Genomic DNA, 23,608 nt, shown 5'->3' on the forward strand with positions numbered 1-23,608 from the left:
AGGAGCAAAAGATGGAACTGCAGCTTGCCGATAGATAAAATTTACTAATGGAATGCATCTATGATGTCTAATACTCACATCGACCTAGGTACCAGAGAAGCAAAGACACATGATCTGCTATGCCCTATTGTGCCATCTTCGATAGCTTAAGGCTCAGTTTAGACAAGTGAGAAGCAAATGACTCATTTGGACTAAAAACTGCACCTATGCTATCTGAAATATATGTTTTTTTTTGCATCTGCATTATATATGCTCTTGTATTGTAACAAATATCACTAATAGCAAACAGTAGACTAAAGATGATGAGTACATATTCAAAAAAGAAAGAACGATCATTACAAGCTGAACAATGAATGACGTCTTTCTACCGGACATGTAACTGTATCAACCACAGCATTGCATTTGACAGGTACCTGACTATGTCCGGACAATACATTGCAGCCATATTATTGGGTCACATGGTATTTCTAACCTATAGTGGACAAAATTATACAAGAGCAATATAGAGCACTCTTAAATGGATGTAGCACTCAGATGTAACACATGACAGCAAGTGAAGGCAACTTGAGTAACGATGAGTGACATTTGTGTACCAGTCATGTAACTGTATCAACCACAAGATTGTATAAGACAGATACCTGACTATGACCGGACAACACAAAACATATTACTGTATCATACATCTTTAAATAAATACTATGACCCAATGAAACTATCATGGGAGAAAAATATACTGCCCAAATGGAACACATAGTAGCATTACGAGAAGCAATATGTGTAACGATGAGCAGATTACATATCCCGGGCATGTAATTGTGTTCAACCAAAGAAATAAGGCAGACACCTGACTATACCCGCGTAGCACCTAATCAAATGGCACCCACAAAACAAAATGACACATGCCACTACTCACAGAGCAAATCAAGAAGTCAAACGCGAGATAAATGTGGGATCAGATACAAGAGCAAGATCAACTAGAAGCTATTCCCGCTCGGTCAGGTGATCCCGACTGTACTCTAGCTGGTAAAGGGCCATTACAGAACCAAACTGTCTCATATGCTGTCAGTGCAACTGTAACTAGGAATACTAGTCTATTAGCTAATAGCCTGTAACCATACATTAAAGAGCTGCCCAATATACAAAAAGACCAAGCATAACTAAAGTAACTTGGGCATTTTGTTGTCAACCAAAGTGCAAAATCAGAGTTGCCAAGTAACACAAAGTTCTTGACTAATGATAATATGTCATTACTCCATTAAATACCTTAATCTAAGACGGCATAAAACCATCAACACAAGAGCTAATTACAGAAAATGAGAAAAATGTATTTTTATACCTAGTACTTGAAGCCTCAAGCTTGCTTGCTTCTTCCCTGGAAGTCAGAACATCAACACCTGCTGCTCGGCCACTAGCAGACTCGCTCTTGCCACTAGCAACTCCACTCGCATGGTAACGCTCAGCACAGGAACACGGCCGCTGCCTGAGTGTCACATCTTTTAGAACAAGGGATAAATTATTCTCACTTAGAACATCAGCATGATCACTATCACTATATATATTGGTCGAGGTCCAGTTAGCCTTGTCATATGCGTCCTGCTTCTATGATATATTTGTCATATACAAATTTAAGAAGCTAACCTAAGCATCACAAGATGGACCAGCAAATACATAAATATGCATAAATCTGTAGCATTATAATACTAGGTATGGGTACACTTACAGTAGCATATGTATTGAGTATACAAATATTTAGTTTGGGCTGGAGCATTCATGTGAGTATTTAAAAAATAAAATATATGATGAATCTCATAAATTGGAGTTCAGTATAAAAACACACTAATGTTCTGGTTCTTACAATGGATCATGGTACCACAAATTTAGAGGTAATCAACTTTTGACAAGCGTATGATCAGGTATTCATGTTCAGGTAGGGTGAAACCTACAAGTTCAGAGTTCATACAAAAGCGAAATAAGTCAGTTCAGTAAAACCCTTTGTATGTGACTATCGTTTGTCTTTTAATCTTACACAAAACTGCATCAAGGTGACTAAAATATTTAGCAGTGGCACACAATCTCTATTTCAACAAATAGATATTTACATGAGTATTCAATTTTAAAGAATCGATTAAAGGCAAAGCAAGAGACTCAATTCTACAGATCATACCTCCAAGATGCAGACAGGACTGAACCTAGGCCTTCTTAGTGGAATACCATCGAACAATTACACTGCATACGAAAGCAAAACATGAATAATTTAAAGAAAATTACTTTCTGCAATTGCTACCCTGCTCGGATTGGATGAAATGCCAGATCCAATATCCCTAAAACATCTAGACTGAATGAAAGTTTGGCAAGAGAAGTAACCCAAACCTTGAATCTTTCAGCCTTTCTCACCTTCGTCTACCCCTTTCTGCAACCAAGAAAAAAATACAAGAAAGTAAGCTGCGCCGAAACCTAGCACGCAGGGGAATAGGGATGAGAGGAAGGGGATGCGGAGATGACGCACCTGGATGCAGAGGGGAATGGGGATGCGGCGGTGGCACCGCTTTTTGCTGGCCGACAGTGGGCTAGGGCGACGGCGGGCTTGGGGACGGCGGGCTTGGGAGGCGGTGGGCTTGGGGGCGGCGGGCTTGGGGGCAGCTGGCCGGTAGTGGGCTAGGGCGACGGGGGCTAGGGACTGGGGTGGCGGCGTCGTTGGATTCGGCGACGGGGGCCTGGGGAGGGGGGCTTCGGCTAGGGAGTTCGGCTGCGGCGGGATTGGGAGACGGCGGCAGTGGCTACTGACGGCGCCTAGCCCGCGGAGCCCTCCTGTAGCGCCCGGCGGAGGAGCCCTCCTGGTGGCGCGCCGAGTCGGGATCTGCTGGTGGCCGGTGGCGTCGGTCTCTGCTGGCTGCGGGTTTTTTCCCCAAGTCGCATCAGTAGGAGAGACGAATGGGGATGGGTTCTAAGGCAGCCTGTTTTAGTGGGCTCAACATTTATTTGCTTCGGCGCATAGCCTTCGACGACACTTTGACAGTGGTTTACTTATTGTACGACGACAGTTTGTTTGTCTAAAAACTTTTGCCGACACTTTTTAGGTTGGAAGGACAAACGTCGACACATAACGTGTAGCCTTACATTATTATTGGCGACAGTTAAGGTGACCCTAAAAAAGGTATATCATTGCCGACACTTTATGTGTTGTCAAAAGCCTAGTTTTACCAACACATAACTGTTGGGAAAAGTAGGTTATGGTGTAGTGATTTGTGGCTTATTGTGACTTAGTTGTGACTTGTGATGATGGTTTATTGTGAATTGTGATGATGGTTTATTGTGAATTGTGAAGATGATTTATTATGCCTGTGACATATAATTATGCCTGTGATGATGGTTTGTTGTGAATTGTGATGGTTTATTGTGAATTGAGAGGGGTCCGTTATACGTGATAGATTAGCAAAAAAGGGGGGGTCTTGGTCGCTTTGCCGAGTGTAACACTCGGTAAAGAGCGGAGTTGCCGAGTGTCAAGGCAAAACACTCGGCGAAGAGGACATTTTCTGTTATTTTGGGAACCTTCTTTGCCGAGTGTTTTGGTTTTGCCGAGTATATTCTAATGGACACTCGGCAAAGTGACCATAAAATCTGGTCGTTGAACAAGTGTTTGCCGAGTGTTTTGGGCGTGACACTCGGCAATGTGTCTAAACTTTACCGAGTTTTTTGGGTTGGACACTCGGCAAACTTTAGAAACTTTACCGAGTGTTTTGGGCTTGACACTCGGCAGTGCTTTTTCGTCGTGCACTCGGCAAAAGCGCCGTCACCGTGCCATCCCGTTAACTTTTTTTTGCCAAGAGTTTATTTTTGCTGAGTGTTTATTGAGTATTGACACTCGGCAAACTATTTACCGAGTGCGCGATAAAAACACTCAGCAAATAGCTGTTTGCTGATACTGTAGATGGTGTGTTCTCTATGCCAAGTGTTACACTCGGCAAAGCCTTTACCGAGTGTTTTTTAGCCTAGCTACTGTATCCCACAGTGCCTCTCATGGCCAACGTGTTAGATAATTAGGGAGTTCGATTTCTAGATAAATTAAAATGCATAACGTGATCGTCAAATAAATCTTGAAGCCACATGTCATTAAGGTAACCACACAACAAGCTGAGTTGCATGCACGAGTAAGTTTGCTAATTCTGTCTTAAATCGAATAGTAGTCATTTTGGATGAACATTTCTTTATTAATCTGTACAGGTGTTTGACGTACATCTCGAACGCCTTTACTGTTTCCGTCATCGCGTCACAAAACAAAAACACTAAAAATCACGAAAACCCAACACTATTATTAAACAAATCTATACCCTTTTTCTCGTCAACTGCTCCCACTATTATTAAACAAATCTATACCCTTTTTCGCCTTGTTCGCTTAGCTTATAAATCGTATTTTTTTAGCCAACGAATCGTATTTTTTCCTCACAACAAATCAGCCAACGCTACTGTCAATCATAACTTATCAGCCAAGCGAACAATGCATTTATTACTCACTCCTTTCTACGCTGCTGGTAGCGTGGCTGTCCAGGTCCACAATCAGCTTCATCCTTTGTTCCACAAAGACGAAGGCACAAGCCCACAACCACTTCTTGTTCGCCGTTGACTCGTCGAGTGGTGGTCTCTGTTCTAGGGCCTTGTAGCATCGTTCCTTAGTCCTTACGGATCCAACTCCAGAACTACTACTCCGCCTTGGTTGACAGTGGCTTCAACTTGGCCAGAAGCCCAGATCTGCTGCACATGCCTGTTTTCTAGCTTCCCCATTTTCAGGTATCAGCTCTCGTCAGTTCACAGTTTGTTCAAATGTTGGTTCCATGGTTCAGATTGTTGACATGAAAATAATTAACCACTGATAATTGGACTGATTTGTGAGATTTAGGTTTATATAGGTCACGAGCTTACACTGGTGACTCTAAGCACTGAAGCAAGCGCAGGTAACCACCATGGCGGAAGCCGTCGTGGGAGTGCTGATCGGCAAGCTAGGTGCAGCCTTGGCGAAAGAAGCAGCAACCTATGGAGCATCCCTGCTTTGCATGGAAGCTTCAGCCCTCAAGGGTCTTTTTGGCGAGATCCGCAAAGCTGAGAAAGAATTTGAGAGCATGAAGGCCTACTTGCGTCAGGCAGAGAAGTTCAAGGATACCGACGAGACCACTGGCATCTTCACCAAGAATATCAGGGAACTATCTTTCCAGATCGAGGATGTTGTCGATGAGTTCATGTACAAGCTTGAGGACGACAAGCATGGAGGATTTGCAGCCAAGATGAAGAAGAGGATCAAGCATGTTAAGGTTTGGCACCGTCTAGCTCATAAGCTCCGTGATATCAATGTCGAACTTGAAGAAGCTGCAAAGAGAAGGGCACGTTATGTCATCCCAGGTATGCAGGGACAGGCTGGGAGGGGTGATCATGCCAGACCCACCAATCAAAATTTGTGTTTTGCAAGGGAAGATGATGTAGTGGGTATTGAAGATAATGCAACCAAGCTCAAGCAGTGGCTAATAGGTGATCTAGAAGAAAAGAACTACAAAATAGCCACAGTATGGGGAATGGGTGGCGTAGGTAAAACTACTTTGGTTGACCATGTCTACAAAATTGTGAAACTGGATTTTGATGCAGCAGCCTGGGTAACAGTGTCAAAGAGTTACCAGTTTGAAGACTTGCTAAAGAGAATTGCTAGAGAGTTTAGCATCGTAACTGATGCTACTAACATGGAAATTAGAGGTTTAGTTGAGATCATCCGGAAACATCTTGAAGGTAAAAGGTATATCTTGGTTCTTTATGACGTTTGGGAAAAGGATGTATGGATTAACAATATCATGGAAGTCTTTCCAACTAATTGTACCAGCCGGTTTGTTCTCACATCAAGAAAGTTTGAAGTTGCATCATTGGCAACTAGCAATTGCAGAATTGAGCTGGAACCTCTAGGAGATAAGCACTCTTGGGAGTTATTCTGCAAAGCAGCTTTTCGGAGTAGTGATGACAAAAGGTGCCCGTCAGAGTTACAGGATTTGGCTGTAAAGTTCTTACAAAAGTGTGAAGGCTTGCCTATTGCCATTGCATGCATAGGACGTCTATTGTCTGTCAAACAACCAACATACTCTGAATGGGATAGTGTGTACATGGATCTAGAATTGCAGTCAAATAATAATGTGATCCAAGGAGTCGATAGTATTCTAAAAGTAAGCTTGGAGGACCTTCCGCATGAACTAAAGAATTGCTTCTTACATTGTGCAATATTTCCTGAGGATTATAAATTGGGGAGGCGAAGATTAATTAGGCACTGGATTACATCTGGATTCATCAAGGAAAAGGAGAACAAAACACTAGAACAAGTGGCAGAGGGATACTTGAATGATCTTGTAAACCGAAGCTTGCTACAAGTCGTGATGAAGAATGAATTCGGACGACTGAGGTGTTGCCGAATGCATGATATCATCCGCCATTTTGCCCTTGACAAAGCAGCAAAAGAATGCTTTTGTACAGCTTATGAGGGCCATGGGACATTTTCAGTACATGAAACACGCAGACTGTCAATAAATAGCACCAATATTGTACCGCTGAATCAATCTGGTGTGATGCAGCTCCGTGCAATCTATGTTTTTACAAGTTCTGTTGATATCGATTTGTTGAGGCCTATCCTTGCATCCTCAACATTGTTGTCAACATTGGATCTTCAAGGTACTAAAATCAAGATGCTCCCTAATGAGGTCTTCAGCTTGTTTAATCTGCGTTTCTTGGGTCTCCGTTATACTGGAATTGAGACTCTACCAGAGGCTGTTGGAAGATTGCAAAACTTAGAAGTACTAGATGCATTAGACACTGGTCTACTATCTTTACCAAAGGATGTAGGAAAACTGAAGAAGCTTAGGTACCTATATGCAACTGTAAGTGTCCATGAAGGATCTTTCTGGCGTCAGGGTGGAGTAAAGGTGCCTAGGGGCATAATAAAGAACCTGACAGGACTGCATGCTCTTCAAAGGGTTAAAGCTAGCTCAGAGACTCTCCGTGATGTTGCAGCTTTGACGGATTTACGAACATTTGCAGTTGATGACGTGACAAGTGAGCACTCGTTAGTCCTGCGCAGTGCTCTCCAGAACATGAGCAGTCTCGTCCATTTGTCAATTGGTATGTCAAACGAAAACGAAGCATTGCCATTGGAACAACTTAGTTTACCAGAAACTCTTAGTAAACTCGTACTGATAGGGCAGCTGGAAAAGAAACGGATGCCTGAGCTTCTCTCCTCCTGGTTGCACCTTAACTGTCTCACTCGTTTATCTCTGATGTTATCCAAACTTGATGAGAACTCATTTCCTAACCTCATGGTGCTGCGTAATTTATGCTCACTTAATCTTTTTAAGGCTTACGAGGGAAAGACATTATGCTTCTCCGTACAGTCATTTCCTAGACTGAGAGAACTATTTATATGGGATGCTCCGCAGCTCAGCCAAGTAGAAATAGAAGAAGGTGCACTAGGAAGCCTCGTTGAGCTACGGTTTGCAGGGTGCCCAGAACTGAAGCGCCTCCCTCATGGCATTGAGTATCTTACAACGCTCGATGAATTATATTTGGAAGATGCTGCTGATGAGCTTATAAAGATCATTAGGCAGGAAGGTGAAGCAAATGAATGCAATGAAGAGCTAATGAAGATTAGCCACATTAGAATGGTTGATTTTAAATCAACTGAGAAAAACTTTTGGCGAAGAATTGTAAATAGAGAAAGGAATGCATTCGCTGGCTGAAGGCTTGGATCCTAGCTGCTATTTCCGGAATTCACATACAAGGTATGGGTTTTATGCTGCTTCTTGCTGTTGGACCGGCCAGAACACTCTGCCATTCCTAACTAAATGTCTCGTTGATATCATTTTCATCAGGTTGCTGCTGCCTTTGTTGGTCTGCTTTGGACTTTTGGTGGTTCAGTTCAGCGGTTGGTGGACATGTATTGAGCTAGGAATCGAGTAAGCACAGGACATCCGCCCATCAGCAAGGGAAGTCCTGAATTCCGTATGGGTGCAGATTGCATAATAGAGTGTCTACGAATTTATAAATCGGTTTGTGAATTAAGCGCAAACACTGTTGTAATTTTATTTACTACTTCATGTCGTTCCTGTTTAGTCTCTGGTCCTAAGATATGGGCTTGATGTCCTTTATGGGTGAGGCATCTCCCAGGTTTGTAATAAGCTTGTCAGACGCTTTACTTCTCGTTTTGCAAAGCATAACTTTTTTCGTCTGTGGATGCTTTCTGTTGGGTGTGGAACCAAAACTTTAAGTTCCAATCAGCAGTATGTTTATGAATAATTTGATCCAATCAATGGAATATAATGGGTGTGATTAGCCTAAAAGGTTACTCCTATCGCATTACAATTTTAGTTGTTTTAAAGGATAAACTGTAATAGAATCCAATAGCCAAATTAGTATCTTTAGGCTGCGCGCTGTTCAGAGTTGGCAATTGTTATGTTCTTTTTAGTTGGTAACCTGAGTACATGGCTTCTTTTCTAGCTATATGGAGATGCCCTGCCGTTAGTTACTTAATAAATATACAAGAATGTGTTGTACTAAAGCAAAGCATTTAGTTTTTTGATGCATTAACCAGATGAATCGAATGAGGTGTCATAGAATGCCTTGGTACACTGCCTAGAAGGTTTCAAAGAGTTAGCATGACTCTAAGCATCGGTATCAAATTTTCGGCGTGGATTGCCCAGGGTTGTTTGGGTCTCTGTCTCGTCTATCAAGAATGGCCTATTTTTTTATTCTTTATTTTTAGATGCAGAGTAAATATAATGACGTGGTTGTCAAAATTCCAATTCGGCTTAATAATCTTGGCAAAAAGGCATGATTAGTCATTGACGTCAACATTTCTACGACTTGCACGTTTAAAGTCTTGTGATTTGATTGCACACGATTTTGATAACCTTACATTAGGCGCAATGGGTGTGAACCGTGTCTCTTGATATCGCAGACGCGGCCAACGAAGTTGCAGTGTTGGAGGGCCGAGTTCAGTTTCCTCGTTTCCGAATGTTTCACTGCCTGAGAGTTTCACCGGTTCAAAATTTTCATGTCCGTTTATGGTTGCAGGACACAAAAATAGAAGTGGAGTTGGGATGCGGCATCCGGTCATTTCGGCCTCTCCCAGGTCTGTAATCCCAAGTGGCAAGAGCCTTTAATTTTCGTTTCGCTGGAAATTAGCGTGCTGTATCTTTGGATTCTCTGAACGTGGTATATGGTGTGTATCTTTGGTTTCAGCGATTCAGCGGGTGGTTTATCGATATAGCTTTTGCTAATGGTTCTACGTGCTCGGTTTGGCTGATGTGGACTAAATGTGCGTTCATGTGTACTTGAACGTGGAGTTCCTGTTTGCCGTGGTGCTTATGCGTGAGGCGTCGACGGTGATTGGGGGTTGGGGTGTGGCATATTTGGTCCTTTTGTCCTCTCCCAGGTCTGTAATCCCAAGTGCCAGAGCCTTTAATTTTCGCTGGAAATTAACATGCTGTATCTTTGGTTTCTCTGAATGTGGTATATGGTGTGTATCTTTGGTTTCTCTGAACCTGGTATATCGGTGTCACAGAGACAGGGCAGTTGGTCGTCTCGTATCCTGCAAGTCCTTCAGTTTGATCTGATAGATGAAGGAAAATGTCCTTTCTGCCTAACGTGCCTAGCACATGCTCAATAAGGTACTCATTTTATACAGCTTTCTGGGCAGCGGTGACATGTTATTATAATAGTTCCATAAAGAGTTAAACGCATCATAGGTCTATTAACTTTTGGTGGTGTGTCATCTAAATCCATCAACTTTTAAACTGTATTTTTGGATCATTAATTTTTGGTGGTGTGTCATCCAGGTCCATCAACTTTTAAACTGTATTTTTGGGTTCATCAACTTTCAAAAAATTGCATTTTTTATCCCTAAACTTTTTAACTGGTTCACCGTAGGTTCATACCACTTCGTTTAGCGAATAGATCTGACATGACACGTCAAATAAGCAGCCACCGTGGAGTAGGTGATGAGTCCATAGCTCCTCAAGATGTTCACGGAGACTTTTCTAGCAATAATTCAAATGTAGCAGCCGGTAATTCGTTAATATCCTCTGGTCTTAAATTTGGGACTATTATTTTTAACGATAAATATATTGTGGATATGGAGAAATTTACAACTGTTGGACTGTCATCAAAGATATTTTTATAGAGGTGCCTTATTATTGCGTGGAAAGGAGAAGAAAATGAAGCCAACAAAATACATAAGTACAAATTCTAAAGAGGTGGAGATCATCAATGGAATTTTCCCAAAGTGATTAGCATCATTGCCGTAGTATTTTATCATTTCCATGCATTAGATTCCTATTCAGTTGTGATACACGATCTTTTATCTAGCGTCTAGCTTTTAGTGCCTGCGTGCACCTGTGTACGTGAATCAAATTGGTGGTCGCATTTGGACGTGCCATGTATGTTAGCCGAATCAGGGACTCAGGGTTAATCGGTCCTAGTTAGGCTGGTGGAGTCTGAGTTTTGTTTGGGTCAGGTGGCTTGTGTGTCTATACCTGTGGTCTTCGGCCTTGTACCGAGTAGATTAGACTGGATTTTATTGTGGAGTTTATTCCCCGTCGAGCCGCCGTTCGAGAAACTCTAGATGGTGATCCCATCAGGTTCTTCGTATTGAAGATTATCTTCGGATGGTGATCTCGTCCTATACTCCATGGTGGCTGCTTTTTTGACGTGTCATGTCAGATCTACTCGCTACACGAAGGGGTATAGACCTACGGTGATCCAGTTAAAAAGTTTAGGGACCCAAAAATGTAATTTAAAAGTTGATGGACCTGGATGACACACCACCAAAAGTTAATAGACCAAAAAATACAGTTTGAAAATTGATGGACCTGGATGACACACCACCAAAAGTTAATGGACCAAAAAATGCAGTTTAAAAGTTAATGAACCTAGATAATACACCACAAAAAGTTAATGGACCAAAAAATACAATTTAAAAGTTGATGAACCTAGATAACACACCACCAAAAGTTAATAGACCTACGGTACATTTAACTCTTCCATAGATGTATGGTCTGTTTCATTTTCTTCAGGTTGTTGATGCCTTGCTTGCTCTGCCTTTTTTTTAACGAAATGCTTGCTCTGCTTTGGTGGCACAGTTCAGTGGTGCCTTGTGGCCTTGTGCTGAGTGCTTTGGGGAGATCTAATGATGATCTGCTGGGTTCCTGCGAGAACGTTGCACAGTTTGGTGGACTGCTCTACACTTACACTGTACTCTACAAGGCCCTGTTTAGTTCCACTTCGTTTTACCAAATTTTTCAAGATTCCCCGTCACATCGAATTTTTGGACGCATGCATGAAACATTAAATATAAATAAAAAATAAAACTAATTATACAGTTTAGACGAAATCCACGAGACGAATCTTTTAAGCCTAATTAGACTATGATTGGACACTCATTGCCAAATAACAACGAAAACTGCTACAGTGTCATTTGAAAAAAAAATTCGCATCTAAACTGGCCCCAAGTCTAAATGCTAATGACCAAGTCAGTCTAACGCTGTGTGACAGACACCCCTCACTTAGTGGATGATGCGTTAGGTGATGGCCCACCACTGATTGGTGCTTTTAACCAGACAGCATCAGATTACTGACTGATTAATGATTATGTAGCTTTCTCCTCTACAAGCGCAGAGACTTTTTTTTCCTCGTCTCCTTCCACGAAACCGCATGACTTGCCCCTTTCCATCTCTGACGATGCAACTCCTACTCCCCAATGCAAACCTTGACTAAAACAAAGCCTGATCTTCAACTTCAATGCGTGCTTGTTCTATAGCTTCTCGTATTCAGCTAACACTGTCAGGTTTCATCAGTGCAAGGTTTGAATTTGTTTGTTTTCTTTTTCAAAAAAAAAAAAAGGTTCAGATTGTGGAGCAGAAAGGTAACTCGAGTTAATTTTGTGAAATTTGGGGTTTAGGTTGTTGAGGTCCACATGTAACTCTGAGGTCTTCAAGCATATCATAATAGTGACGTCGATGGATCGCGGAGTCATCAGGAGTTGCTGGAGAAATCGTGCTTTTGGAGATCGTGTCGCCATGATGGAAAGCTAACTTCCGCTTAAATCTTATCCAGGCAAGCCCCGGTGCATAACCCCTACTTTTCTACAGTTTAAATTATATTTGTGCATTAAGTTTTAAGGAGTTGAATGAAACCCACTTGCATATATATCTTTATTCTATGAGTCTTACTAGTATGATAGGATATTGTAGATTGCTATGCTACAGGACTCCGGTAGAAGTCGAGTGATTGTCTGTCTCTCGCGAGAGATAGGAAATATATTACTGTATTATTATCACTTGTAATATACAAAATGGTGAAAGAAAAAATGGAGCTCGGGCAGGGATATGGTTTGGGTATTGGTGGGTGTAAGAGGTTGTGTCCTGCGGCCAACGGGGCATAGCTTGGTTACATTGTTTTCCCTGTCTATGTCGGTTAAGGACCGTCCGTTGCATTGGACTCTAGGCAAGTCACAGACTTATTATCACGAGCACATACTTGAGTATGGGTGCAGGGAAGACTTGTTACTCTCTTGTCATGGGTTCCGGCTCTTTTCGAACTTACTGTCAGGGTGATTTTTGGGTGGAGGTCCTTGCATCGCACTGAGTCCGGGACTCAGGGGCGGGGGCTTGGAGTCCCAGTTTGGACGGAGACCTGGACCCCTTGACAGGAGGGTAGTGGGTTGGTGCTACTTGTGCCTGTGGTACAAGCGGGACGTGTGTTTTCAGGGTACCCAGCTGGGCTCATTGATTCGCGAATCGCTGCCGTATCGATACGACTTGTCTAAACTCTAGCACCGTAGTAAGAACTGTAAGAACTAGAAGATGAAAGATGGTAAAAGGAAAATCTAATTGCTTATCACCTGTTTGAAAGTAGCATAGGTGCTTACATAGAATGGTTGGTTAATGAACTAATGCTGAGTGCTAATAAAAATTGAATATAAGGACGCACACTTAGTAATGCTTCCTGCAGATACAATAAACCCACAAGCCAGATAGTTTTGCACATCTTTGGAGTATTTTCTTTTCTCCTGTCGGGTAAGTCTTGCTGAGTACAATTGAGTACTTAGAGTTTTATTTCCCCCTGTTGCAGGTGACAAGTGGATGCTAGAGCTGACCCTTGTGTGTGGATTCCTCTTGGTGGGCTCAGAGAGAATTCATTTCCGCTGCGATCATAGTTTTTATTTATAACTCTCACTAAATGTTTTTCTAAATGGAAGTTTTATAATCTATTGTCATAGTTTATATATCAATGCTTCATCATGTCATGAATATATATTTATTTTCACTATAATTCTGATCACATGTTTATATTCCGCTGTTAACTTAAATTGTTCATAACTCTGATAACATGATCATATTCCGCTATTATAAACAATAAATATTATACTCTGATGTTTCATAGAAAGTGATGTAAGAAATGGTTAATAATGTTGTAAGCTTTATTCTCTCATTTGTGATCTTGATGGAAAAATGTGGATTTTCGGGTTCTCCCCTGGGATGTGCTCGACGGAACTGCGTAATTTGGTGTCCTCCCTTGAGTACTTAGTGTCTAATGAAAGATAAGTACTCCTGGAATGCATTAGATTAGGCGATTCTGCCACAACACGCTAGCTACCAGATCCCGGTCCGCCCGTGCGGGTGCCACTTGATCTTGCGTCGCCTGCGCTCTCACTAACGGATCTCCCCAAGTGCGCGCGCTCGCCACCGGATCTCCGCCTGCCCGCACCGCAGCCATCGAGGAAGACACTGATGAGGAGGACAGGACGATGCATCAGCCAGGCAGGGAGGACACAAAGAGGAGGACGATGGTGGTAGGGGACCTACAGGCGGAGCTGCACTGCAGCCGACAGGTCCACTCGCTGGTAGGGTGGCCACTGACAATGGAGAGGGAAGATGAGATTGGCGGTGGCGGGTGGAGGGTTTTCTAGGGTTAGGGTATTTTCTGATGAAGTTAAGGTTTTCTGGTGTTATACTGTCTAAAGTCAATACCAGACTGAGATGGGCAAAGATGAGCTCTATCTCTTTAACTAAAAATGGAGGCCATTTTTAGAGGCGGGCCTACAGTTTTCTTGTGTTATATATATTCTGAAGTCAGTATGAGGCTAAGATGGGCTATGATGGGCTCGACGTCTTTCACATAGGCGGACCTCCTATGAAAATGGAGAGGCGGTCCACCTTTGTTAAAGAGGTCGTGCCCATCTTAGCCCGGTATTGACTTCAGACCATATAACACCAGAAAACCCTAACTTCATCAGAAAACCCTAACACCAGCTTTTGTTAATTGATTTAAGGAGGTGGTCCTTTACTGGGTGTCTCCTAAAATTATTTGTCCACCGCCTCTGAAAATCAGTATGTATTTTAGGAGACAGTCACATTTCGTGACTGCCTCTGTAAATAAAATGAGTAGTCTTTAAAATCTTTTATGTAGTAGTGTTATATCTATCTATCCATGTACCTTAATATTAAAGAGTGAAATGATTCTTCCTCCTTTATCGCTCAAAACTGTCCCATGGGATCTAATGTACTGTATATATTAGAGTAGGGTGTCCAAGCACGATTTGGAGTTTGATTTCAAAACGAATTAGAATATGGAATATTTTCATGATCCACTCTCTCCCATGCATGTATGAGTTAGTGTTTAGGCATGATATAGAGTCTGATCCTAAAACAAATTAGAATGCATATGGCACGATCATTGATAAATGATATGTAATCCTCTCATGGCCAACGTGTTAGATTATTAGGGAGTTCGATTTCTAGATAAATTAAAATGCATAACGTGATCGTCAAATAAATCTTGAAGCCACAAGTCATTAAGGTAACCACACAACAAGCTGAGTTGCAGGCACGAGTAAGTTTGCTAATTCTGTCTTAAATCGAATAGTAGTCATTTTGGATGAACATTTCTTTATTAATCTGTACAGGTGTTTGACGTACATCTCGAACGTCTTTACTGTTTCCGTCATCGCGTCACAAAACAAAAACACTAAAAAATCACGAAAACCCAGCACCAACACACACATCCACCTGTAACTCCAGACACCCGGGTTAGACCGTCCCGTACTAGCCGCCCCACTTGTACTACATGTCAAATCTGTGAATAAACAACATGATCAACAACTACATTGTACAATAATGACTAGTAAAATATAGACTTATTCTGGTCACCTGCTCCCACTATTATTTAACAAATATATACCCTTTTTATTACTCACTCCTTTCTATGCTGCTGGTAGCGTGGCTGTCCAGGTCCACAATCAGCTTCATCCTTTGTTCCACAAAGACGAAGGCACAAGCCCACAACCACTTCTTGTTCGCTGTTGACTCGTCGAGTGGTGGTCTCTGTTCTAGGGCCTTGTAGCATCGTTCCTTAGTCCTTACGGGATCCAACTCCAGAACTACTACTCCGCCTTGGTTGACAGTGGCTTCAACTTGGCCAGAAGCCCAGATCTGCAGCACATGCCTGTTTTCTAGCTTCCCCATTTTCAGGTATCAGCTCTCGTCAGTTCACAGTTTGTTCAAATGTTGGTTCCATGGTTCAGATTGTTGACATCAAAATAATTAACCTCTGATAATTGGACTGATTTGTGAGATTTAGGTTTATATAGATCACGAGCTTACACTGGTGACTCTAAGCACTGAAGCAAGCGCAGGTAACCACCATGGCGGAAGCCGTCGTGGGAGTGCTGATCGGCAAGCTAGGTGCAGCCTTGGCGAAAGAAGCAGCAACCTATGGAGCATCCCTGCTTTGCAAGGAAGCTTCAGCCCTCAAGGGTCTTTTTGATGAGATCCGCAAAGCTGAGAAGGAATTTGAGAGCATGAAGGCCTACTTGCGTCAGGCAGAGAAGTTCAAGGATACCGACGAGACCACTGGCATCTTCACCAAGAATATCAGGGAACTATCTTTCCAGATCGAGGATGTTGTCGATGAGTTCATGTACAAGCTTGAGGACGACAAGCATGGAGGATTTGCAGCCAAGATGAAGAAGAGGATCAAGCATGTCAAGGTTTGGCACCGTCTAGCTCACAAGCTCCGTGATATCAATGTCGAGCTTGAAGAAGCTGCAAAAAGGAGGGCACGTTATGTCCTCCCAGGAATGCAGGGACATGCTGGGAAGGGCGATCATCATGCCAGAGCCACGAATCAAAATTTGTGTTTTGCAAGGGAAGATGATGTGGTTGGTATTGAAGATAATGCAACCAAGCTCAAACAGTGGCTAGTAGGTGATCTGAAGGAAAAGAACTACAAAATAGCCACAGTGTGGGGAATGGGCGGTGTAGGTAAAACTACTTTGGTTGACCATGTCTACAAGATTGTGAAACCGGATTTTGATGTTGCAGCCTGGGTAACTGTGTCACAGAGTTACCAAGTTGAAGACTTGCTAAAGAGGATTGCAAGAGAGTTTGGCATCATAACTGATGCTATTAACATGGAAATTAGAAGCTTAGTTGAGATCATCCGGAAACATCTTGAAGGTAAAAGGTATATCTTGGTTCTTGATGATGTCTGGGAAAAGGATGTATGGATTAATATAATGGAAGTCTTTCCAACTAAATGTAGCAGACGATTTGTTATGACATCAAGAAAGCTTGAAGTTGCATCATTGGCAACTAGTAATTGCACAATTGAGATGGAACCTCTAGGATATAAGCACTCTTTGGAGTTATTCTGCAGATTAACTTTCAGTAATAGTGATGATAGAAGGTGCCCATTAGAGTTATTGGATTTGGCTGTAAAGTTCTTACAAAAGTGTGAAGGCTTGCCTATTGCCATTGCATGCATAGGACGTCTATTGTCTTTCAAACAACGGACATACTCTGAATGGGATAGTGTGTACAAGGAGCTAGAATTGCAGTCTAGTAATAATGTGATGCAAGGAGTCGATAGTATTCTAAAAGTCAGCTTGGAGGACCTTCCATATGAACTAAAGAATTGCTTCTTACATTGTGCAATGTTTCCAGAGGATTATGAACTGAACAGGCGAAGGTCAATTAGGCACTGGATTACTTCTGGATTCATCAAGGTAAAGGAGAACAAGACACTAGAACAAGTGGCAGAGGGTTACTTGAATGATCTTGTAAACCGAAGCCTACTACAAGTTGTGAGAAAAAATGAATCTGGACGTGTGAAATGTTGCCGAATGCATGACGTTATCCGCCATCTTGCCCTTGACAAAGCGGCAAAAGAATGTTTTGGTAAAGTTTATGAGGGCCATGGGACATTTTCGGTAGATGGAACACGTAGACTATCAATAAAGAGTACCAATATTGTACCACTGAATCCATCTGGTGCGACACATCTTCGTGCAATCTATGTTTTTACTAGTTCGGCTGTTGATTTGCTGAGGACTATCCTTGCATCCACAACATTGTTGTCAACATTGGATCTACAAGGTACTGAAATCAAGAGTCTCCCTAATGAGGTCTTCAGCTTGTTTAATCTGCGTTTCTTGGGTCTCCGTTATACTGGAATTGAGACTCTACCAGAGGCTGTTGGAAGATTGCAAAATTTAGAAGTACTGGATGCAGCTGGCACTGGTATGCTATCTTTACCAAAGAATGTAGCAAAACTGAAGAAGCTTAGGTACCTATATGCAACTGTAAAGGTTGCTGAACGACGTGTCATGCGTAACTATGGAGTAAAGGTGCCTAGGGGCATAATAAAGAACTTGACAAGACTGCATGCTCTGCAAAAGGTTAAAGCCTGCTCAGAGACCCTACGTGATGTTGCAGCTTTGACGGAGTTACGCACATTTTCTGTTGACGAATTGACAAGTGAACACTGGTCAAGCTTGAGTAGTGCCCTCCTGAACATGAGCAATCTTGTCCATTTGTCTATTACAACATTAAATGAAAATGAAGTATTGACAGTGGAAGAACTCCGTTTACCAGAAACTCTATGTAAACTTCATCTCAGAGGGCAGCTGGAAAAGAAACAGATGCCTCGGATTCTGTCATCCTGGATGAACCTTAAAAACCTCACTAGATTATCTCTGTCATTCTCCAAACTTGATGAGAACTCTTTTCCTAGCCTCATGGTGCTGCGTAATTTATGCCTTCTTTGGCTTTTAAATGCTTATGATGGAAAGACATTATGCTTCTCTGCACAGTCATTTCCTAGACTGAGAGAACTACATATATTGGGTGCTCGGGAGCTCAGCCAAGTAGAAATAGAAGAAGATGCACTGGGAAGTCTTGTTAAGCTACATTTTTCAGGGTGCCCAGAAATGAAGCGCCTCCCTCGTGGCATTAAGGACCTTTCAAAGCTCGATGAATTATGTTTGGATGATGCTGCTGATGAGCTTATAAAGATCCTTCGGCAGGAAGGTGAAGCAAATGGATGCAAGGAAGAGCTAATGAAGATTAGCCACATTAGAGTGGTTCTTTTTAGTGCAACTGGGGAAGACTTTTGGCATAGAATTGTAACCAGAGTAGGAAATGCATTCGCTGGCTGAAGGCTTGGATACTATTTCAGGAGTTCACGTGCAAGGTATGGTTTTTACACTGCTTCTTGTTTATTGGACCAGCCGGAACACAACCGTGGCTCTTAAAATGCCTCGTCCGTTTCATTTCCTCAGGTTGCTGCTCGCTTTTGTTGGTCTGCTTTGGACCTTTGGTGATTCATCAGTTCAGCGGTTAATGAACATGTATTAAGCTATCGATAGAGGAAGCACAGGACATCCGCCCATCAGGCGTCAGCAAGGGAAGTGTTTGTCAGTTCGGTATGCGCAAACACTGTTGGTGATTTTAATTGTTCCGTCATGTCGTTTGTGCCTGGTGTAGATCTAAAAACAAAATGTGTGCCTGGTGCAGAGATCAGAGAGTTCTCGCTTTGGGTTTTCTTGTCTCTGGTCTGGACTCTGGAATAGATTGGCTTGATGTCCATTATGAGTGAGGCATCTCCCAGGTCTGTAATAAGCTTGTCAGAGTCTTTACTTCCCGTTTTGCAGAACATAACCTTTTTATTTGGCGATGATTTCTGATGTGTAAGTTTCAACAACCAGCAATTTGTTTATTATTTATTTGATCCTAAAAGGCTACTCCTATGACATTTTAAGGGCTGAATACGTATCTTTAGACTGCAACATTGTTCAAAACTTGGCAATTTGTATGTTCTTTTCAAAAATTGGAAAATTTGGCAATATACTTAATAAGATTTTTGAATCATGAAAAATGTCTCCAAGCTTCTAAATTCTGAAAAAAATCCTAGTGATAGATTGGAAAATGATAAATATAAATCAAATATTTAGTTGTAGTAAAAATATCTATAGAAGCTTCTAAAATTAGATTTATAGCTATAGAAAAATGAGAAAATATCCAAAAAACTATGAAAGTTTCTTGAAACATGCTAATTGATGTTCAAACTTATTTTGAAAACTTTACAAAATAAAACATGAGAGGAAAACAACATAAATTCATTCAATATACATGATTGTTGCATCTTGTATTTTTTATGCAAATTTTCAAAACATGATTTTATATCAATTATGATGTTTTGGAATTTTTCCAAATTCTGTGGTTATTTTCCCATTTTTCGTAGAGATGAATATAAATTTTAGAAGCTTCTAAAGAAAGTTTCATGAGCTTCAAATATTATATTTGGATTTGTTGTGTCTCAATCTATCTTTAAGTTTTTTCAGAAATTTTAGAAGTGTATAAACATTTTTAGTATATTAAAAACTTCATTAGTTTATTCTGGATTTTCTAATAAAACAAGATAAAAAACACTTTGGAAGCCTGGGCATGAAATAATTTAAATGGTTTTGATAGTTATTAGGGGTATAATGTGTGATACTAAAGTTAAAATAGACTTTTTAGTTTCCCATCCCATCGCTCAAGGCCAAGGGTCATGAGTCGCGATGATTTCTCTCCCGATCTCCCACACACTGTCCTCGGGATTGTGTATTCATTCCTTGCTAAAAGAGTGAAATTCATTCCCAGCTCTTAAGTTGTCTTCAAGTGTCAGATAGGTAGTGATATATCAAACGAAGGCCCCCGTGTCGCTCCCACGCGAGCGACCCAGGCGGCGGCCCAGACCCCATCCGCTCCCCCCTTCTCTACACCTCTCCTGTCGCGCCGTCGCCGGAGCAGGCCGCCGGCATGGCCGCGCGGGCTGCTGGGAGGGTGGCAGGGCGCTCCTTCGCGATGCAGGCGGTGGAAGGCGGTGCCCTGCTCGCGTGCGGCCGCATGGGGCGGCGGCAGCAGCAGCCCGGGGTCCGGATTCGGCGGCCCTAGTGCCGGATTTGCGAAGCCCGTTGCTGCAGCGGCGGGGGGTTCGTCATCGGAGCTGCAAAGGGTGGCGGCGCCGCGCTCAGGGCACGACGATGGTCCGGGCGACGTCAAGATGGGTGGCCCCCTTCCACGGTGGTCGGATCCGCGCGGTGCCGACGTGGGGTCGATGGTGGGCGCTGGAGGCGGCCCCGGGCAGCAGTTCCGGCGCCCGAGCGGCTGGATCGGGCGACGCGATGGTGCGGCGGCGGCTGTGGTGGTGGAAGGCGGCTACGGCGGTGTGGTGGTGTGGCGGTGGCTGCGGTGGTGGAAGATTGGCTGCCCAGATCTCCAGCACTGCGAGCCGTCAGTGTAGTGCGTGCGGAGGTGGCGGTGATGTGGCAGTTCGTCGGCTACGCTGTGGTGGTGTGGCTGACCCAGGCTTGGTTGGGTGTGCTCCAGCGGTGCCATGGTGGCGCTGCCTGACGGCGGTTTGGCAATGGCACGCCCGCGGTGTCATGGTGGCGCAGCTAGCGGTGCCAGGCCGAGGTGGAGGCCGCACATCCACCACCTCCGATGCTGGATATGGCGGTCCCTGGGCCAGATCGGTTCTGGTGGAGCTTGGCGGCGGCATGGAGTGGCTGGGGTTGTGTTCGCAAAGCGCGGAGGCTCTCGGACGGCAAGTGACGTATGGAGGCGGCGAGGAGGCGGAAGCAGGGATGCAAGCGGGTGGTGGCCAAGTCATGGATTCGAGGTGCAGGAGTCAACTACGGTGGAAGGCGGCTGAGGGCATTTGTATGGTGATTCGGGGCTTGACTTCTATGTGGTTGTTGTTGGGCGACGGTTTCAACCGTGTGTCGTGAGTGCTCACGAAGTTGGTGAGGAGGCCGGCGCGGGAAGTTGGGCCAGTAGAAGTGCAATGTCTGATGATTTGTATGGTGTCTGATGGCAGTTTGAGATCCTGCTTGACTTTTCTACTATCTTGATGAAGCGGCTTGGTTGCTAAAGGTGGCGGGCGGCTTAGCGACGACCAGAGGCAGTTGTTCGTGCTTTCGGCTTGGCCGCTTGTAGCGGATTGCAGTGGCTAGCCTTGCATAGCAAGGGCTAGTCTAGTGCGGGACAGCATCGACAGGCGGCACAAGCGGAGGCGATGGCAGGATGGCTACATGGCTTGCAGCGGATCATGGCGGTTAGCCCTGCATGGTAGTGGTTTGATTCGGTGTGGTACATTGTTGGTAAATGACGGCGCAGGTGGTGACGATGGTGTATCATCATGTCGCTTTTGTCGCCCTTTGTTGATGTTGCTTCGTAGCGGCTAGTTGTAGTTTTTAGTGGTGTTGCTCGGCGCGTGTTGAGGTCTCAATCCAACCGCCCATTATCGATAATTGAGCTAGTTGCTTCCTGTTGCTGTTTAGGTTTCGTTGCGTCCAGTCATTGTTGTTGTTGTAGCTCTGTTGTTTTGCTCGGTCTGGGTACTTCTTTTTAATATAATCGGCAGCTCTCCTGATTTGTTTCTGTAGGGGACCGTGACGCCTAAGAGGGGGGGTGAATTAGGCAACTTAAAATTCTAACTCTAAACTATGGCCTCTTTTTCTAACCTTAGCAAAACCTATGCAAAAGATAAACTATCTTAAATGTGCAACTACGGTTTGCTAGTGTGTTGCTATATCTACCGTAAAAGGAGTAATACAAACAATGTAAATACGGAAGCTAAAGAGCAAGGTAGAGATATGCAAACTCCCGTCGACGACTCCGGTATTTTTACCGAGGTATCGAGAAGCGCGCAAGCTTCCCCCTAGTCCTCATTGGAGCCCCTCGCAAGGAATCCCTCGCAAGGGCCAAGCTCCTGGTCAGGTAACTTCGTGGATAGCCTTGGGCCTTCCCCACGCGCAAGTGGGTCTCCGACGTGCCTTCCGGCAAGCCTCTCCCGGATGCTCCCCGCCGTCTTCACTATCAAGCTTCCGGCCGAAACGCCGCGGGCCTTGTTCCCTCCGGTACACGGTGGCAACCACACCACAAATGCGGTTGGTGTGATCTCGCAAGACTATAGGCCCCTCCGATGTACAACAATAGTGCGCGCAAGCACCGAGTGGTAAGAGGTATGCAAACCTCACTAAACACTAGGCCTAAACCTAGAACAAGCGCATAAGCGGTGGTTTAATCAACCTAAGCACTTCGCAAAGTACCTACGCTAATCACCTAATGAAACACTAAGTACTATGTAAGTGGAGATCACTAAAATGGTGTATCAACACCCTAGATATGTTTCCTCAGCTCCACACGCTTCAAATGGTCGGTTGTGGGGTCTATTTATAAGCCCCATTGAGAAAGTAGCCGTTGTGGATGAAATCCCACTTTTCTGCTATTGACCGGGTGCTGACCACGTCCTGACCGGACGCGTTCAGTCGTCCCGACCGTTAGAGCCACGATCAACTGATCGGACGCTGCTAGCGTCCGGTCACATGCCACTGGACGAGTCCGGTCGTAATTTCGCCGCTCTGGAACCTCTCTGTACTCGATCGGACGCTGTAGTCCTGCGTCTGGTCGATTTGTCGCCAGTGTCCGGTCACGCCTGCTGTTGCTGAGCCTCTTGATCGGAGCGTCTAGTCGCTTTCCGCCAGCATCTGGTCCAGCGTCCGGTCACCTCTGTGAGCTCATTTTTTCGCGATCTTACGTCCGGCTTGGTTCCTATCTTCGTGCTTGGACTTTGCTTGATATCTTGGGTCTTTTCTTGTACTTCTAATGTCTTGCTTATGGTGTTGATTATCAGATCATCACGTTGCATTCGTCCAAGTCACGTCTTGCACCCTATTGAACTACAAAACAATCACTTGCAAATTCATTAGTCCAATTTGGTTGTGTTGGTCATCAAACACCAAAATCCAAAGTAAATGGGCCAAGGGTCCATTTTCCTTACTGTTTCAAAAAAAAAATGTCAGATGGGTCCCCAAAGTCCCAAATCGCATTTTGAGGTCCTTGGAGTTTGTTTAGGACTCACCAGTCCTGGAGAAATACAAATTGGGACTTTGGGTACGATCTAACACTTTAAGACAGTTCCAGGGACCTGGTGTGAATTTCACTCTTGCTAAGATTAACAACGTATAAAGTTTATCGGCCATGTAGGAAATTAATCAGGATGATGAATGAATCATAAATAACTATAAACATCCATGCAAGGAAAGAGAATAGAAATTAACATAAGAAAATGAGATATATTTATGGGAGAAAAAGTTCAATCACCTAAAAGAATTAATAAGTTTGAAAAATCTACTTTAAAACCATGCGTTGCAACATGAAACAGTGCATATCCTCCGGTCCCTCCAAATTTCTGGCTCGATCCTCAAATC

General features: G+C 43.5%; 2 protein-coding genes and 1 long non-coding RNA gene across 5 annotated transcripts; 2 read left to right on the forward strand and 1 right to left on the reverse strand.

Annotated features, from left to right (window-relative positions):
* Positions 1 to 1,298: 1,298 nt before the first annotated feature.
* Positions 1,299 to 2,432, reverse strand: LOC136486503 (uncharacterized). The gene is made up of 3 exons (XR_010766835.1): positions 2,371 to 2,432; positions 2,165 to 2,226; positions 1,299 to 1,480 (listed from the first exon to the last, which is right to left on the reverse strand). It is a non-coding gene; the product is annotated as an uncharacterized lncRNA (long non-coding RNA).
* A 2,122-nt stretch (positions 2,433 to 4,554) lies between these two features.
* Positions 4,555 to 8,348, forward strand: LOC136486502 (disease resistance protein RPM1-like). 2 transcript variants are annotated; one of them, XM_066483405.1, is made up of 3 exons: positions 4,555 to 4,785; positions 4,889 to 7,796; positions 7,887 to 8,348. In XM_066483405.1, exon 2 carries the CDS (start codon positions 4,959 to 4,961, stop codon positions 7,752 to 7,754), a length of 2,796 nt encoding a protein of 931 aa, XP_066339502.1. In that variant the 5' UTR covers positions 4,555 to 4,785; positions 4,889 to 4,958; the 3' UTR covers positions 7,755 to 7,796; positions 7,887 to 8,348. The 2 variants fall into 2 exon arrangements, with proteins under 2 accessions (XP_066339502.1, XP_066339501.1); XM_066483404.1 differs by having other exon boundaries at positions 4,895 to 7,796.
* Positions 8,349 to 15,303: 6,955 nt separating this feature from the next.
* LOC136490031 (disease resistance protein RPM1-like) lies at positions 15,304 to 19,093 on the forward strand. 2 transcript variants are annotated; one of them, XM_066486533.1, is made up of 3 exons: positions 15,304 to 15,542; positions 15,646 to 18,543; positions 18,632 to 19,093. In XM_066486533.1, exon 2 carries the CDS (start codon positions 15,716 to 15,718, stop codon positions 18,506 to 18,508), a length of 2,793 nt encoding a protein of 930 aa, XP_066342630.1. In that variant the 5' UTR covers positions 15,304 to 15,542; positions 15,646 to 15,715; the 3' UTR covers positions 18,509 to 18,543; positions 18,632 to 19,093. The 2 variants fall into 2 exon arrangements, with proteins under 2 accessions (XP_066342630.1, XP_066342629.1); XM_066486532.1 differs by having other exon boundaries at positions 15,652 to 18,543.
* The last annotated feature ends 4,515 nt before the right edge of the window (positions 19,094 to 23,608 follow it).

Source organism: Miscanthus floridulus, chromosome 10, assembly GCF_019320115.1.
Source record: "Miscanthus floridulus cultivar M001 chromosome 10, ASM1932011v1, whole genome shotgun sequence".
NCBI lineage: Eukaryota > Viridiplantae > Streptophyta > Magnoliopsida > Poales > Poaceae > Miscanthus > Miscanthus floridulus.